The sequence below is a fragment of the Pyrenophora tritici-repentis genome, chromosome 1 (genome assembly GCF_003171515.1).
Source record: "Pyrenophora tritici-repentis strain M4 chromosome 1, whole genome shotgun sequence".
Classification (NCBI taxonomy): Eukaryota; Fungi; Ascomycota; class Dothideomycetes; order Pleosporales; family Pleosporaceae; genus Pyrenophora; species Pyrenophora tritici-repentis.
This window is the reverse complement of record NC_089390.1, coordinates 3,125,711-3,140,154: the sequence shown is the minus strand read 5'-3', so window position 1 is coordinate 3,140,154 and position 14,444 is coordinate 3,125,711. Positions and strand designations below refer to the sequence as shown.

The 14,444-nt window shown below is 52.1% G+C and overlaps 7 protein-coding genes across 7 annotated transcripts; 2 read left to right on the top strand and 5 right to left on the bottom strand.

The window, feature by feature from the left end:
• Positions 1–227: 227 nt before the first annotated feature.
• On the bottom strand, positions 228–898 carry PtrM4_012450 (GTPase SAR1 and related small G protein; the record flags this gene model as incomplete). The annotated part of the gene is made up of 4 exons (XM_001931182.2): positions 228–320; positions 374–439; positions 496–740; positions 802–898. The coding sequence occupies 4 exons, from the start codon at positions 896–898 to the stop codon at positions 228–230; spliced, it is 501 nt and encodes a 166-aa protein (XP_001931217.2).
• Positions 899–1,923: 1,025 nt separating this feature from the next.
• On the bottom strand, positions 1,924–2,121 carry PtrM4_012440 (uncharacterized protein; the record flags this gene model as incomplete). The annotated part of the gene is made up of 1 exon (XM_001931181.2): positions 1,924–2,121. One exon carries the CDS (start codon positions 2,119–2,121, stop codon positions 1,924–1,926), a length of 198 nt encoding a protein of 65 aa, XP_001931216.2.
• A 1,003-nt stretch (positions 2,122–3,124) lies between these two features.
• Positions 3,125–4,793, bottom strand: PtrM4_012430 (CypX, Cytochrome P450; the record flags this gene model as incomplete). Its single annotated transcript, XM_001931180.2, has 3 exons — positions 3,125–3,825; positions 3,874–4,507; positions 4,575–4,793. 3 exons carry the CDS (start codon positions 4,791–4,793, stop codon positions 3,125–3,127), a joined length of 1,554 nt encoding a protein of 517 aa, XP_001931215.2.
• Positions 4,794–5,508: 715 nt separating this feature from the next.
• PtrM4_012420 (fumarylacetoacetate hydrolase FahA) lies at positions 5,509–6,871 on the bottom strand (the record flags this gene model as incomplete). The annotated part of the gene is made up of 2 exons (XM_001931179.2): positions 5,509–5,861; positions 5,917–6,871. 2 exons carry the CDS (start codon positions 6,869–6,871, stop codon positions 5,509–5,511), a joined length of 1,308 nt encoding a protein of 435 aa, XP_001931214.2.
• A 489-nt stretch (positions 6,872–7,360) lies between these two features.
• Positions 7,361–8,840, top strand: PtrM4_012410 (HmgA, Homogentisate 1,2-dioxygenase; the record flags this gene model as incomplete). The annotated part of the gene is made up of 2 exons (XM_001931178.2): positions 7,361–7,428; positions 7,484–8,840. The coding sequence occupies 2 exons, from the start codon at positions 7,361–7,363 to the stop codon at positions 8,838–8,840; spliced, it is 1,425 nt and encodes a 474-aa protein (XP_001931213.1).
• A 524-nt stretch (positions 8,841–9,364) lies between these two features.
• On the top strand, positions 9,365–10,767 carry PtrM4_012400 (SAM1, S-adenosylhomocysteine hydrolase; the record flags this gene model as incomplete). Its single annotated transcript, XM_001931177.2, has 2 exons — positions 9,365–9,536; positions 9,590–10,767. 2 exons carry the CDS (start codon positions 9,365–9,367, stop codon positions 10,765–10,767), a joined length of 1,350 nt encoding a protein of 449 aa, XP_001931212.1.
• Positions 10,768–12,963: 2,196 nt separating this feature from the next.
• On the bottom strand, positions 12,964–14,137 carry PtrM4_012390 (uncharacterized protein; the record flags this gene model as incomplete). The annotated part of the gene is made up of 5 exons (XM_066103052.1): positions 12,964–12,984; positions 13,039–13,306; positions 13,355–13,716; positions 13,837–13,972; positions 14,025–14,137. 5 exons carry the CDS (start codon positions 14,135–14,137, stop codon positions 12,964–12,966), a joined length of 900 nt encoding a protein of 299 aa, XP_065965254.1.
• Positions 14,138–14,444: the final 307 nt, after the last annotated feature.

The window sequence follows — 14,444 nt, the reverse complement described above, 5'->3', positions numbered from 1 at the left end:
CACAAACTCCAATGGTGAAAAGAGAAGAGAAATTAACATCTCCGCTCCACCATCCGATCTGACATTTGACACCGATGCAAATACATTTCATGGGGCCGTAGTGTTGTTAAGATGCGTCATGGCTGGGCTCTGCCACTACGATGGAGCGTGCGTTGGTGAACGTCTGGGCCGGACAGACTGTTGTCAATTTTCGTGACTCGCTACATTACGTATCGCGTTCGCTGAACTTAGTTGTGGCCGGCCTTGCGGAGAGAGTTGCTCAACCACTCGAGACCCTCGTAAAGACCGTCACCAGAGGTGGCGCAAGTCGACTGGATGTACTGCATGGAGTTAGTTGAATTGGTTGGAGAAGCGAAACTGGTTTTGGACATACCCAGGCACGTTGTCTAAGGCTGTGGAGGCCAAGCTTGTCGGTAATCTCAGCAGCGTTCATTGCATTCTAGTGTCGCATTGTTAGTCATCTGGACACGGCTGTTCGTATCTGATGGGGCTTACGGGCAAATCCTGCTTGTTGGCGAAGACGAGAAGAAGGGCATCCCGCAGCTCGTCCTCGTTTAGCATGCGCTGAAGCTCCTCACGCGCCTCAACAACACGGTCGCGATCGTTGCTGTCAACGACGAAGATGATACCCTGCGTGTTCTGGAAGTAATGCCTCCATAGAGGACGGATCTTGTCCTGACCGCCGACATCCCACACGGTGAACTGGATGTTCTTGTACTCGACGGTTTCGACGTTGAAACCTGTAGTGTGGTGGATCAGCGCATTGGCCCGGCAATCAACGTGTCCTCCTGCGCGACGTACCGATAGTGGGGATGGTGGTGACGATTTCACCAAGCTTGAGCTTATAGAGAATGGTCGTCTTTCCGGCGGCGTCAAGACCGACCATGAGAATGCGCATCTCCTTCTTGCCCCATAGCTTATCGAACAGCTTGGAGAATGTGAGACCCATGACTGCGGTGGGTGGGTGGGTGCGAGGAGGGTGAATGGGAAGGCGGTGTAAAAGACTCTCGAACCTGCTCAGGCGGTGGTCAGAACAGTGTTGGAGAGAACATGATGGCGATGTCGGCGTCTATTGAGCAATGTGCAAGCGGTCGCATGGCCGGCGCAGACATGGTAAGCGCCCATGGTGAAGTTGGGTCGAGGCCAGAAGGGCACTGGCCCGCCGCCCGCCAGAGGGTGGACAAAGCAAGTGCACAAAAAAACAAGACGGCGGCGATTGACTTACGGAATGTGTTCAAGAGAGTCGGTGGTATTCGGGGATGAGGCGGGTGGATGTGGATGTACTCTAATTGATGCACAGGAAGGGCTGCGTTGAAGAGATGTGGTGGAAAGCGCGGCGAAGTCTGGGCACTGCTCGTAAGTTGGCAAGTGCCACTGACACGTGACAACTATCAGCGATCGCTTATCGAAAGGACTTGCGGTGAGAGGATGGCGGTTTCAGCGACTCCTTCACTTGCAACCTTTTATCCTGAACAAGGACATGTTGACACGTTGAACCTCCCCTGATTGTCGAGCGTGGAACCCATAGGCAGCCGTGAAATGTTTCGGTTGGGCGATCGGCCATCCACAAATCAGCTGCCCCAGGATTGCGTGAGCTCGAGGACCCACACATGTCCGCACTACCGACGGGGCAACCTAAGAATATCGACGACTGATCAAGTTGGTGTCTGTGGGTGCATGGCAATTGTCAAGTGGCATGACTTTCCGACACTGCATCGTCTGGCGCCAAAAGCTTCAAATGACAAAGACAACGCCACATGATCGAGCTTGAGTATGTATGTACATGTAGACACGGTCTTGGGTGCTACATACCTACCAGGCTGCCATGATTGATGTCAGATACCTTGATGTCCCTCCTTGTACTCGTCTAAAGTGTACGCCATCAGCTCCCGTCACCAACCCAGTGTTCGTGTTCGTCCAGCCCTAAGCCTTGGTGTCCATGGCTGCCGCTGCCCGGATTATGGTACGGAAGCACATCCACACGCCCGTAATCCAGAGTCCACTGCGAGCGAGCGTGGGCATCTGAGTAGAAGTTGTCATGTAGGCGATAGTATACGCAACCCGAACAGCCAGGAAAGCGGCGACAAACTGCGTGAGCTCAGCCTCCTCCAGCCCAGCCATGTTGCCCAGGACGACCGCTCCGAGAAAAAGAGAAAGGTTCTGTCGACCGTTAGTCCATGAGGCAGAGAACTCCGTGCCATTTTCAGCCTCACCTCCATCCCGTTGGCATGGCACGCCTCCAGACGCTCGTACGTTGCATATGTCTTGGCAGGAATGCGCTGCTTCAGCTGGGCCTTCATGTCGCTCGAGCGCGGATTACGGTTATCCCAGGTGAGGAGCTTGCCCTGAGTAGCAACGTACAAGGCCAGTGCATGAGGCAAGAACGAGACTGCAGATAGCAAAACCAGTTAGGCAGCGACTCTCACGTGAAACTTCACTGGAGACTGGAGAATACGTACGGATGAAGTAGGCGGGGATGACCAAGACCGAAGCATTGTAGCCATTGGGAAAGACAGACATGGTGCTTGTTCGATCGTTGCTGACGCACAGTTGCTGGTTGAAAACAAGGAGAGCTCTGGGTGTTTTACAAGAGCTTGTTTATGCACACGACGAAGATTATTCGTGGTGAGTGCCGCTGAGGCAGGTGCGCTTGCTCACTGTACCATGTGGCTCGGGCCGCAATGATAACATACGTCCGGGTAAGGAAATGGAAAGTGCGCGCACTTACCGTTTGCTCTCTGGCATGGCCTTTCTTATGCTCGTGAATTCAGTAGACATCAGGAAGGACCTGCTTTCATCTGGGACCACACTAATCTTCACTAGGTACTGACTCTACCTTCACTTGATGCAAGATGTACTCGCACCTCGTAGCCTGAATGACACCTGTAAAGGCTTTAGCATCAGACTCATACTCTGTATAAGTAAACACGGCTTCACACACATTGTGATCACAGCTGCAACATCATGGTTTTACGCATCCAAATCACGGTTGTAAACACTTCACAGTAAAATATATTTCATTTACACTGACATACATGGCACCTTCCCGGAACACTAGGTTCGCTCTCCATACTTAAACCGTTCAAATGTTTCGTTTCACACCAGTTTCCATCCCGCCGCGTAATTACATTAGTTCCTTGGTCCTCTCTTCACTCTCTTTGATCCATTGATCCAGCAACTGCCTGTTTCTAGGCTTGAAGCCAACCTTGAAGTACTTGGGCTCCATGGTGAGACTTTTGGGCAGAGCATTTGCTTTCAAGCACTCCAGGTACGGCTCATCTCGCGGGTCGACAGGCGGTGTGAATTCGAATGCAGAGATGAGTCTAACAAACGCAGTGAACAGCTCGCGGTTCGCAAGATGCGAGCCTAGGCACATGCGCGATCCAGCCCCATAACCGTAATGCGAAGTCCCACCCCCCTCAGCTACGTTAAGATACCTTTCTGGGTTGAACTCTTGAGGGTTGTCAAAGTGTTCCTCGTCGTAGTTGGCAGCGTATGCGTTCATGTAGAAAGTTGTGCCTGCTGGGAAGACGACACCGTTCCATTCGATGTCTTGTATCGATACGCGAGGCAGAGACATGGGAAGGACAGTCCAATATCGGAGGATCTCCTTGTATAATGCAGTGATGTATGGGAGTTTTTCTTCGTACAAGCATTGCTCCCAGGCGTCGTTGTTTGGGTACACTTTCATAATCTCATTGTACGCACGTTGCTGGATCTTCTGACCAGCTGGTGAAGCAAGGTAGGCGATTCCCATGATAATATTGGCTGGTATAGTGTCCAGACCCGCTGATACCATGGTCAGGCCGATGGACGTGATCTCATCTAGTCGTATATTAGCATTGATGCTATAACAAAAGAGGGAGAGCGTACCGCGGTTCAGCTTTGCTTCCGGATCTTTTATGATGTTACCGGTAATACATGGCTTATCCGTTCCATTCTTCATCTTTTCCTGCAGTGTGCTAAGTAAGTGGTCCATGTATACATCTCTCCTCTTTCGAAAACTTTCGGCCTCATTGCTCGTGCCGGGCAACAGTCTCAATAGCGGAACATAGTCTTGCCAGTTGTTGCTTGTCGACCTGAAGTTGCCAATCCCACGTTCAACATCCACAATCTCCTTCAAAAGTGGTGCGTCTTTGTTTCCATCGATTCTGTATCCATAATTTAGAGTCAAGGAGGTATTGAGGGCGTATCGCTGCCAGTATGCCCGGGGATCGAGATCGAGCTCTCCATTCTTGCTGTCTTGCAGTAGCTCCTTGATAGAGACTGTCGACTCGAGGTCGATGAGTGGCATGTACGATTGCACGGCAGGGCGGTTGAGCGCTGTGGCAGCAGCTCTACGGCGGTTCTTGAGAGACTCATCCCACGGAGAGGTTCCGATAGTGAAGCCTTGTGAGGATGAAATGACCTTGTGGAAGGTGTGGAGCATGGGTCGAGAGATCATGGCTGATTGATTCGTAATCCAGAGATGTCGAATCGAATCGAATGAGTTGGCAATTACAATTCTCTAGATACCTGGCTCAGTTTCTGTGTTCCTGAGGGATGCCTCTCACGGATTGAGTCTTCCTACTTACCCTGTTTCCCATTCGCACCTGGAATACAGGTCCGTACTTCTTCGCCCATCCTTGTGCCACTTTTACATGGTAATCGCCAAGTTCAGGTAGGCTCCCTACCAAAGGTAGTCCTGGAATTTCTGGTAGTCCTTTTATTTGTGGTTTGTCGGTCCCATAAAGCACCCTGTACAGGACAAGGCCTAAGATGGCAACACCAGCGATGTAAACAGGAATAGTCATATTTCAGACTCAATGCAAACAAGAAAGTTGTACAGAAAAGAAGGAGAGCCTGTGATGATATTTGTAGCCAAAAGCACTCATAGGATGTGCATTTCTAGTGCTGATATTCGTATCCCACAGGGTGGCACTTTATACCACACGCATGTCGCGGTCAGCAGCATCATCCTCGGCCTGACTGGCTACAATGATACCGGCTGACATCCGTTCAATAATTACATCGCTGCGGGGGGCGTTCACGGCGGAACTATTCACTGCGAAACCTAGCAGTTCATGGTTGTTCAAAGCGGAAATGGTCCGCGGTGTGATGCAAGGCGCCGCGATGATGTACGTAGATAGCACAAGCGCAAGAGCTGTATCAAAGTAGATACGCGCAATGAACTTAAATCATCGGCTAACCGCATCGCGTAGGGCCCGTGTGATGGCGATGTGGACTAAATCCCTGGCCCGTCATCCATGGATATGGATGAACGAAGTTGCACGTTTTACGACAGCACCTCCCAAGATCAGTATCCTACACAAATGTCGAGACGGTTTTAAGAATATCATTCTTATCACTGGTTAGGGGCGATTTCGGTCATATCTTCGGTTTGAGGCTGGTAGGCCGAATCATGATAGCATGGAGCGATGGAGAAGACCTGCTGCAGGCCACTATAGCATGCATCTTCTATGTGACATGGTGGGGTTTATCGCTCTTCGTTGAACACAAAAAGAAACTTTAGGCAAATCCCAACGTGAGTGCAGGTTCAATGCGACCGACACAATCTCCGAAGCCCACCAGAGACTGATCATCTGTACCACATACACCTCGGATAGTAACCTGATCACCGTCCTCTAGGAACGTCCTCTTCTCACTATCCCCTACTACAATAGAAATCTTTCCGTTGCTACTCTGTTCGAGAAGACTTCCAAACTCAGCTGGAGAGGTACCGCTGATGGTACCAGAGCCTAACAAATCTCCAGGTTGAAATGGGCAGCCCGTGATAGTATGATGTGCTAACATCTGCGGGAAAGACCATAGGAGGTGTCGTGCGTTTGTCTTTGTCACGGTTGCTGTATTACCGGAGGAAGCTGACAACTGTTAGCTTGAGAACCGATAAGGAGCTTACGGTGAAGGGAGACGTACTCTTAAGGTTGACCTCGAGATTGATGTCGTACACGGTCTTCTCTTCCTTCTCTCTCAAGTAAGGCAGAATTTCCATGTCGTTGTCTATACCCTTCGTCTTGAATGGTTCCAATGCGTCCGCCAGGACGACCCAAGTGCTGATGGTCGTCCCGAAATTCTTCGCATTGAAGGGCCCCAACGGTGTCGACTCCCATGCTTGAACATCCCTTGCAGACCAGTCGTTCATGAGCACCACACCGAACAAGTTAGCCGCGGCTTGATCGACTGGAATCGGGACACCTTGTTCGTTGGAGCCACATACAAAAGCCCCCAGCTCCAACTCGAAGTCAAGCTTCTTGCAGGGGCTGAAGGTGGGCACCTTCTTCTCCGCTGTCGGGTCGAGTAGTATCTGCCCATTGGGCCGCCGGATTGGTGTTCCAGACGGCACGATTGAAGAGGCTCGCCCATGGTAACCGACTGGAAGATGCTTGTAGTTTGGATTCAAAGCATTCTGGGCGCCTCTGAAGATGACACCGCAGTTGTAGGCATGGTTCAGGCCCACGAAGAAATCGGTGTAGTCGCCAATCTTGAAAGGCAAATGGGCTTTGATGTCTTTGAGGGGTATCAAGACTTGCTTCTGGAGTACCGCATTGTTTTTCAGCACATCAGGATACGTAGTTTCCTCGGAGAAGACAGTCTGGATGTACTTGCGAACTACAGAGTGAATTGGGCGGCCGAGGGCTGCAAAGGCGTTCAGCGATGGTTGCGAGAAGACAGCTTGGTGTGGCTGTATGGTAGACAAGCCCAAGAAGCCATTGTTTGCAGCAAAGGCTTCGAGATCTAGAGCATGCTCTCCAATGGCAACTGCCACGCGCGGTGTCTTGGACGAGGGTGTTGAGATGACGCCAAACGGAATGTTGGCCAATGAGAAATGTGAGCCACTCGGAATACTGAACCAGGACTTCAACGAGGCCATGATTGTGCGAGTTTGGTGTTTTATCTTCTCCTCGGGAAGCTTGCAGTGATTAGATCTTGAGGCAATGCCGATGGCTCACAAGATAAGTACAAAAGGACTTCCAGCTCTACTGTCGGAGTATATCCACTGGGGTTTACTATAGTCACGATTGCCATGTCAGAGTCGGACTTTCGGCCCCGCAGCGTGCATATGCTGGCCTAGTTGCAGGTTGCGCGATGGAGCGCCATCGGCTTGTGACGGAAGGGTGAAGGCGGACCGGTTCCGTCATTTGCCCTCTCCACCTGTGGGGTAAGCCGAAGTGAAGCCTTCTGCGACGGAATGGGAAGCCGCGCATTACCGCATTGTGCAGGCACAACATGGCCGACCAGCGCTGCATCGTAAGACATTTAGCACGCATTGAAGACGGTATTGAAGCCGTGCATCGTCTTCTTTTGTCTACAAACAAAGCCATTTGCACATTGATCCATCTTGTCTAAACTAACATACAGGATGCCGATAACTGAGTTCGCCTTCAAGGAGAAGTACAGGTACCAGAACGGGTTCAGCTCGTACCATGAGTAAGGCCTCATAACGACCTCCTCACCCGGGGACCTACTGCTGATGATACTCAAGGACAGAAGCCATAGAGGGCGCGCTTCCGATTGGCGCCAACTCGCCCCAAAAACCGCCATACGGCCTCTACGCGGAGAAGCTCTCGGGAACCGCCTTCACAGCGCCGCGACACGAGAACCAGCAAACATGGCTCTATCGTATCCTGCCTTCGTGTGGTCACAGCAACTTCGAGCCTCGCGAGGCTAAGACGTTCAACACGAACCCTGAAAACAAGCCGTGGGAGAAGATCCACTACATCCCAAACCAGCTGCGATGGGACCCTTTTGACCTTGATGAGACGGTAGACTGGGTCCATGCCCTCCACCTCGTGGCTGGCGCCGGCAACCCTACAATGAAGTCGGGTGTCGGATACTACATCTACGCAGCGGGAAAGGACATGGCAGCCAACGAGGCCTTCTACTCGGCCGATGGCGACTTTCTGATCGTGGCTCAGCATGGCGTGCTTGATATACAGACGGAGCTGGGTCGCCTCATGGTGCGCCCAAACGAGATCTGCGTCATACCACGAGGTATCAGATACCGCGTCACCCTCCCTGACGGCCCTGTGCGGGGTTACATATTGGAGCTATACCAAGGGCACTTTACCCTTCCCGAGCTGGGACCTATAGGCTCCAATTGCCTGGCCAACGCGCGAGACTTCCAGGCGCCGGTAGCCGATTTTGACGAGGACACGGAAACTGAGTGGCAGATTCTCGCAAAGTTTGCTGGCCATCTCTATGCTGCGAAGCAGAAGCACACACCCTTCGACGTAGTAGCATGGCATGGCCTCTACTATCCGTACAAGTATGATCTCGGCCGCTTCAACACAATAGGGAGCATCTCGTTCGATCACCCAGACCCGTCTATATTCACCGTCCTCACTGCGCCAACCGACCACCCAGGTACAGCAGTAGCTGACTTTGTCATCTTCCCACCGCGCTGGCTGGTGGCCGAGGGTACATTCCGGCCTCCGTGGTACCACCGCAACACCATGTCTGAGTTCATGGGTCTAATCGGCGGCCAGTATGATGCGAAGACAGGCGGTGGCTTCCAGCCTGCCGGTGCATCTCTCCATAATGTCATGTCTGGCCACGGCCCAGACGCGGCTACTCACGAAAAAGCGTCTAATGTGCATCTACAGCCCAACAAGGTGGGCGAAGGTAGTATGGCCTTCATGTTTGAGAGTTGCCTTATGATTGGTGTAACCGACTGGGGCCTAAAAACGTGCCAGAAAATACAGGAAGGCTACAATGCAGAAAGCTGGGAGCCGCTGAAGCCACACTTCAAGAGGTCTGGTCTCAAGAAAATCGATAACGGCGTTGCACCACTGGTGGCGGGCACTGAGGGAGATAAAGGCCAGGTGCCTCACTATACTTGAGCTTGCATCAGGCTAGCAGACCGTACATTGAGCGAAGAGCGTCAGGATAGTTTCCGCATTAGACTAACGTCGGCGACATTCGGGGCTTATGACGAAGCTCACCGCATGTATAGTGATGAACGGTGCGTTGCAAGTGCTCAACAGGGAGTGTTGTTGTAGCCCCGCACCACGAGCTGTAGAGTTTCACGTCAACGTCAAATGCCATGTGAGCATTGAGTCCTGAGCAACACCAGGCAGCACAGGAATTGAGACTTCTTCCTTCGCAAACACTCATGATCCGAGAAATGCATTGTGCTACATGAATAACTCCCGTGCAAGTCCTTAGCTGATTGCCCGAACTCCGAGCTGGCCACCAGCTGCCAATGTGGAGCAGAGTCTTAAGGGTCCACACTAGCGTTAACCACGCGCGGGGCTATCTCTCCCACTTTTCTCCCTGGAGTTTGATTCTCTTCTTAACCATCCCTTCGTCCCTCCCCCCCGCCCTCTACCCTCCACCCTCCAATTCATTCAATCCATTCATAATCATGTCTGCTCCCGCCCACAAGTTCAAGGTCGCTGACATCAGCCTTGCGGCCTTTGGTCGCCGCGAGATTGAGCTCGCCGAGAACGAGATGCCTGGTCTGATGGAGACCCGCCGCAAGTACGCTGAGGACCAGCCCTTGAAGGGCGCCCGCATTGCTGGATGTCTGCACATGAGTATGTAGCATATGGTTCCTTGTATAAAAAAAAGCATTGCTAACTTTTGACAGCCATCCAGACTGCCGTGCTCATCGAGACCCTCAAGTTTCTCGGTGCTGAGCTTACCTGGACTTCCTGCAACATTTTCTCCACCCAGGACCACGCCGCCGCCGCAATTGCCGCTGCTGGCGTACCCGTCTTCGCCTGGAAGGGCGAGAGCGAGGAGGAATACGAGTGGTGCCTTGAGCAGCAACTCACAGCCTTCAAGGACGGCAAGACACTGAACTTGATCCTTGACGACGGTGGTGATCTTACTGCCCTCGTCCACAAGAAGTACCCTGAGATGCTCAAGGACTGCTACGGTGTCTCCGAGGAGACCACCACTGGTGTCCACCACCTTTACCGCATGTTGAAGGGTAAGGGCCTCCTCGTCCCCGCCATCAACGTCAATGACTCGGTCACGAAGTCCAAGTTCGACAACCTTTACGGTTGCCGTGAGTCGCTGGTCGACGGTATCAAGCGTGCCACTGATGTCATGATTGCTGGCAAGGTCGCTGTTGTCGCCGGTTTCGGTGATGTCGGCAAGGGTTGCGCTCAGGCTCTCCACAGCATGGGTGCCCGTGTCATTGTCACCGAGATTGACCCCATCAACGCTCTCCAGGCTGCCGTTTCCGGCTACCAGGTCACCACAATGGAGAAGGCTGCTCCTCAGGGTCAGATCTTCGTCACCACCACCGGTTGCCGTGACATTCTGACTGGCGCTCACTTCGAGGTCATGCCCAACGACGCCATCGTCTGCAACATCGGTCACTTCGATATCGAAATCGATGTTGCGTGGCTCAAGAAGAACGCAAAGTCCGTCACTAGCATCAAGCCCCAGGTTGACCGCTTCCTGATGAACAACGGTCGCCACATCATTCTTTTGGCTGAAGGTCGTCTCGTCAACTTGGGATGCGCCACCGGTCACTCTTCATTCGTCATGTCCTGCTCTTTCACCAACCAGGTCCTTGCCCAGATCATGCTTTACAAGGCTTCTGACGAGGCTTTCGGCAACAAGTACATTGAGTTCGGCAAGACTGGTAAGCTCGATGTTGGTGTCTACGTCCTTCCCAAGATCCTCGATGAGCAAGTCGCTCTTCTACACCTCGCACACTGCAACGTCGAGCTCTCCAAGCTCAGCGAAGTTCAGGCCGAGTACCTTGGTCTTCCTGCCGAGGGTCCTTTCAAGAGCGACATCTACCGTTACTAGATTTCTTACTGTCCAGCATTCGGGAAGTTTCAACACGACGTTATGAACTGGCATGATACCACTCCGAAAAGTTAGTTGTCTTCAACGGCATGGCATCGAGCCTGGGGCTTGGCGGGGTTTGGTCGTTCAAAAGGCGTTGGTTTGCACATCATCTACTTGACCTTTCAACCATAGTCAAGAGACGAGATGATACCCTTTGTACGAGTGTGATATAATGAGGAGATAGACTACGTTACTCCATGCAACGTAAGAATAGTTTCAGTCTACCATCTAAATGATAGCTGTGGAATGAACAGTTATGACAGGCCTCCATGCCCGTCATCGACGTCAACAACCACTCTTCCCATCTGTGATACTGTGACCTCCAGGCTCCACACATACCCTTGCCCCCACTTGTATTGTCGCGACGACACGCGTAAGATACTTCTTCAGTCATGCTCGACATGATGACATCGACAACGTACTTCCAACATGAAACGATACCGTTATCGCCCGTTGTGCATGTACAGGATTACACGCATACGCCACACATGACCAGGCGGGTTGCTCTGAATATCGCCTGTTACACTACAAATGGAGTCAATAGATGCCATGTCCCACTCCCTTGCATAGGATCGGACGTTACAGCATCTGCATGCATGCACGCCTCCTCAGATACTTCCCGCTCAGCATATGCACGTAGACGGATGGCCCATCGGACCGTCATCGCCTACGCGTAGCAACGTGTTGACACTTAGGGTTTCAATCAAATGTTACACGCCGTCCTCCCTTGCGTGTGTATGCAGAGTTTAACGGAACGGAGCAGACGTCAATGTGCAGAGTACGACGTGGGGAGACGAAGTAAAAAAAAAAGTACTGCATGCAACCGCTTGTTACAATGGCGTTTCTTTCCAATGCACGATATACGATATGCATGGCAGAGACGGTATCGTTGTGAAACTGGACCACTTCCCCCAAGACCGCCACCAGCAGGCGAAATGGCTATTCTGAGAACCTTACCATGGACCCCAGAACTTTGTTCCAGCATACCCCATGTTTTCTTTTCTTTCTTCTTACGCGAAGGAGGGGAAGGGGCTGGGGGATCAGCAAACCACACCCTTTCTTTCGTCGATCAAACCCAACCCGTCGTCGATCAACTCAAAACATGACGCCGACGACGATCCCACGTACGACCGCCCAACCGCCCAACGACAACGAGAAACGAGAAAACGACAATATTTCTTCTGTTCACCCATGCATTACACAAAACGACCCCATCAACTATTGGACCCACATCCACACAGACCTAAAAAAACGCCTCCAAGCCACCTCTCTACGAACTATACCTAACCCAACCCTCACATGCTGCTACTGCTACTTGCTGCATACTGCTGCATCCTCCCTTTCTCCACACGCAAGGTACAGCATACAACATGCAGGTACGAGGGTATGTGCAGAAACAAAAAAACGGGGGAAGGGGGGAAGGGGGGAAGTTTCAAGTTGTTCAGCCTCTCTGTCCACAGCGCGAGAAACTGTCGTGGGACCTGTCGTGGACCCGGATACCCGGTAAGAGAGACGGAGGAAGTGGGACGTGGACACGGACGCGGACGCAAGGTGGGCTTTTTCTCTTTATTTCCTTTTGCAAAACGTTAGGGGGGACAGGGGGGTTGCTCAAGGCTCAACAGCCACGACAGGCGGGGTTCCTCTTTTACGCGCGGAAGGTTTATCTGACGCCACACAAGATGCCCATGGCTTTTGATCGGTACCACGAAGATGAGTGGAGTTTATTTGTGGGCGGGGGCACGAGAATTGCGACAGGTAACAGACGGATAGAAGGATACAGAGTAGATGAATAAGCTGATGCGGGTATTACTGGTAAAAGAAGATACAGAAAACGCGAAATATGGAAAATGATATTACAATTTATCGCGGCCGTCTGCTGCTCCTGCTATACAAAGCATATGTACGTCTTTGTCCATAGATTATCGCCAAAACACTAGAAGTAAGAACCTATGATGCCAACGCATGGAATGGACGGGGAAACATTGCCTATTGTCTCCCTAGGTGATGATAGACCAATGTAGAAAGAGGTATCAAGAACAGTAGGAAACGATCAGCCGACCGGTGCTTTTCATCAGCGGTAATGATGCCGCGAGTGAAACGTCAGACGAAGTTATGGAAACGCCACAAATATTATAATGGATGGGAATGCCAAGGTTAGCGTAGGCCAATGACACTCTGACTTGATGTTAGCCCACGCTCAAACTCACGAAATTAAAGATGCAAACATACCATTTCAAGTGTCCACACTCTCCTTATCCACACCTTCAGCTTGCCCTCGACGCCTCTGACGTTTTCGAGCTCGACACCCTCCCACCAGCAGCGGCGAGCAGGTTTCCTCCAGAAGAGCAGCAGCTTTTGTGCCATTCCGACAGCGTTGCTGTTAGCGAGATCGTTGCCCTTGATATCCGTCCTTAAGCGCGCGAGAGCGATGCTGCAGATGACAGCTTTATTCGGCTCGCCGGCACGATGACCCCATCGATCATCGTGGTTGAAGCCGCTGCATATTGTTAGCTGTAAACATTTACTGTTCCAGTAGCGTGCTTACCCTGCGGTCAACATCTCAATGAGATGCTGTTCGGTGGTTCCGGGTTCCTCGCTCTTCCTGAGCCCGGAGAAGATGCCATCCTGTCTCAGCAATGCCTCTCCTGCAGCTCGCTTAACTTCAATCATCTCAGGCTGGCTAATGTCACGATGCGGCGGAATCGCGTAGAAGTCGAGATCCTCTCGGAGGACGATTATGCCAGCGCGGTCCTGCAGCATATCCCTGGCAGAGCCATGCATGGGCTCGATGGGCACAGCTTCGGTAGGGTGCTCTGAGGAAGCGGTCGGAGAAGGTGGCGACGCGGGAATGGTCTGGGCTACAGTGCGGAAGAACTCCAGCATATACTGCAGGGAATTTGGATCATACTGTGAAGGATACATATTGTCAGATAAGTATAATGCGGGGTTGGAGAGCTGGTACAGGATCTTGGCTATTGGGGTCAAGTGCATGGGGGGAGAGGGGGAAGAAGAAGTGGAGTTACCGACGTCGACTGGGTATACATCTCCATCGTGATAGGAGTTCATGTGCCCATCTGGGAGTAGACCATTGGGAAAGAGCGAAAGGAGGACGAATTCGGGGAGCGTAAGGAGCTCATCTCGCGACAGAGTAAATCGCGTGCCTCTGCAGACAAGGTTAGTTTCATAGTTTTGTGGGCGGCCGAAAATAGTTGTACCTCAGCTCCAAAGTGATGTTCTCATCCGAGCCACCAAGTGTGTTGATGGGCGGTCCTGCACTTGTTTGTGACACCTGAGTGATGATGCTCGCGGGACCTCCTGCGGATGCCATCACGTACGTAAACGACTCGAGCGGGCTGAATCCTTCACTGTAGGGCGGCGGTGGTTCTCCGTCGTCAAGATCTTTGCTACTGGAGCCGTCCTTGTTGTCGCGCGGAAGTGCAGCTTTGGTTGCAGCTACAGCGGCAGCAGACGACGATGACTCGGTAAAGGCAGGCGCTGATGTGAATGCTGGCGGGGATTCGTCTTCTGCGGTCTCGCCGAGCTTGTTTTGATCCTCGGCGTCCTCGGGAGGGAAGAAGAGAGAGGAGAAGGGAGGAGGATAGGGTGATTCGCTGGCTGTGGATAATGCCGCAGTA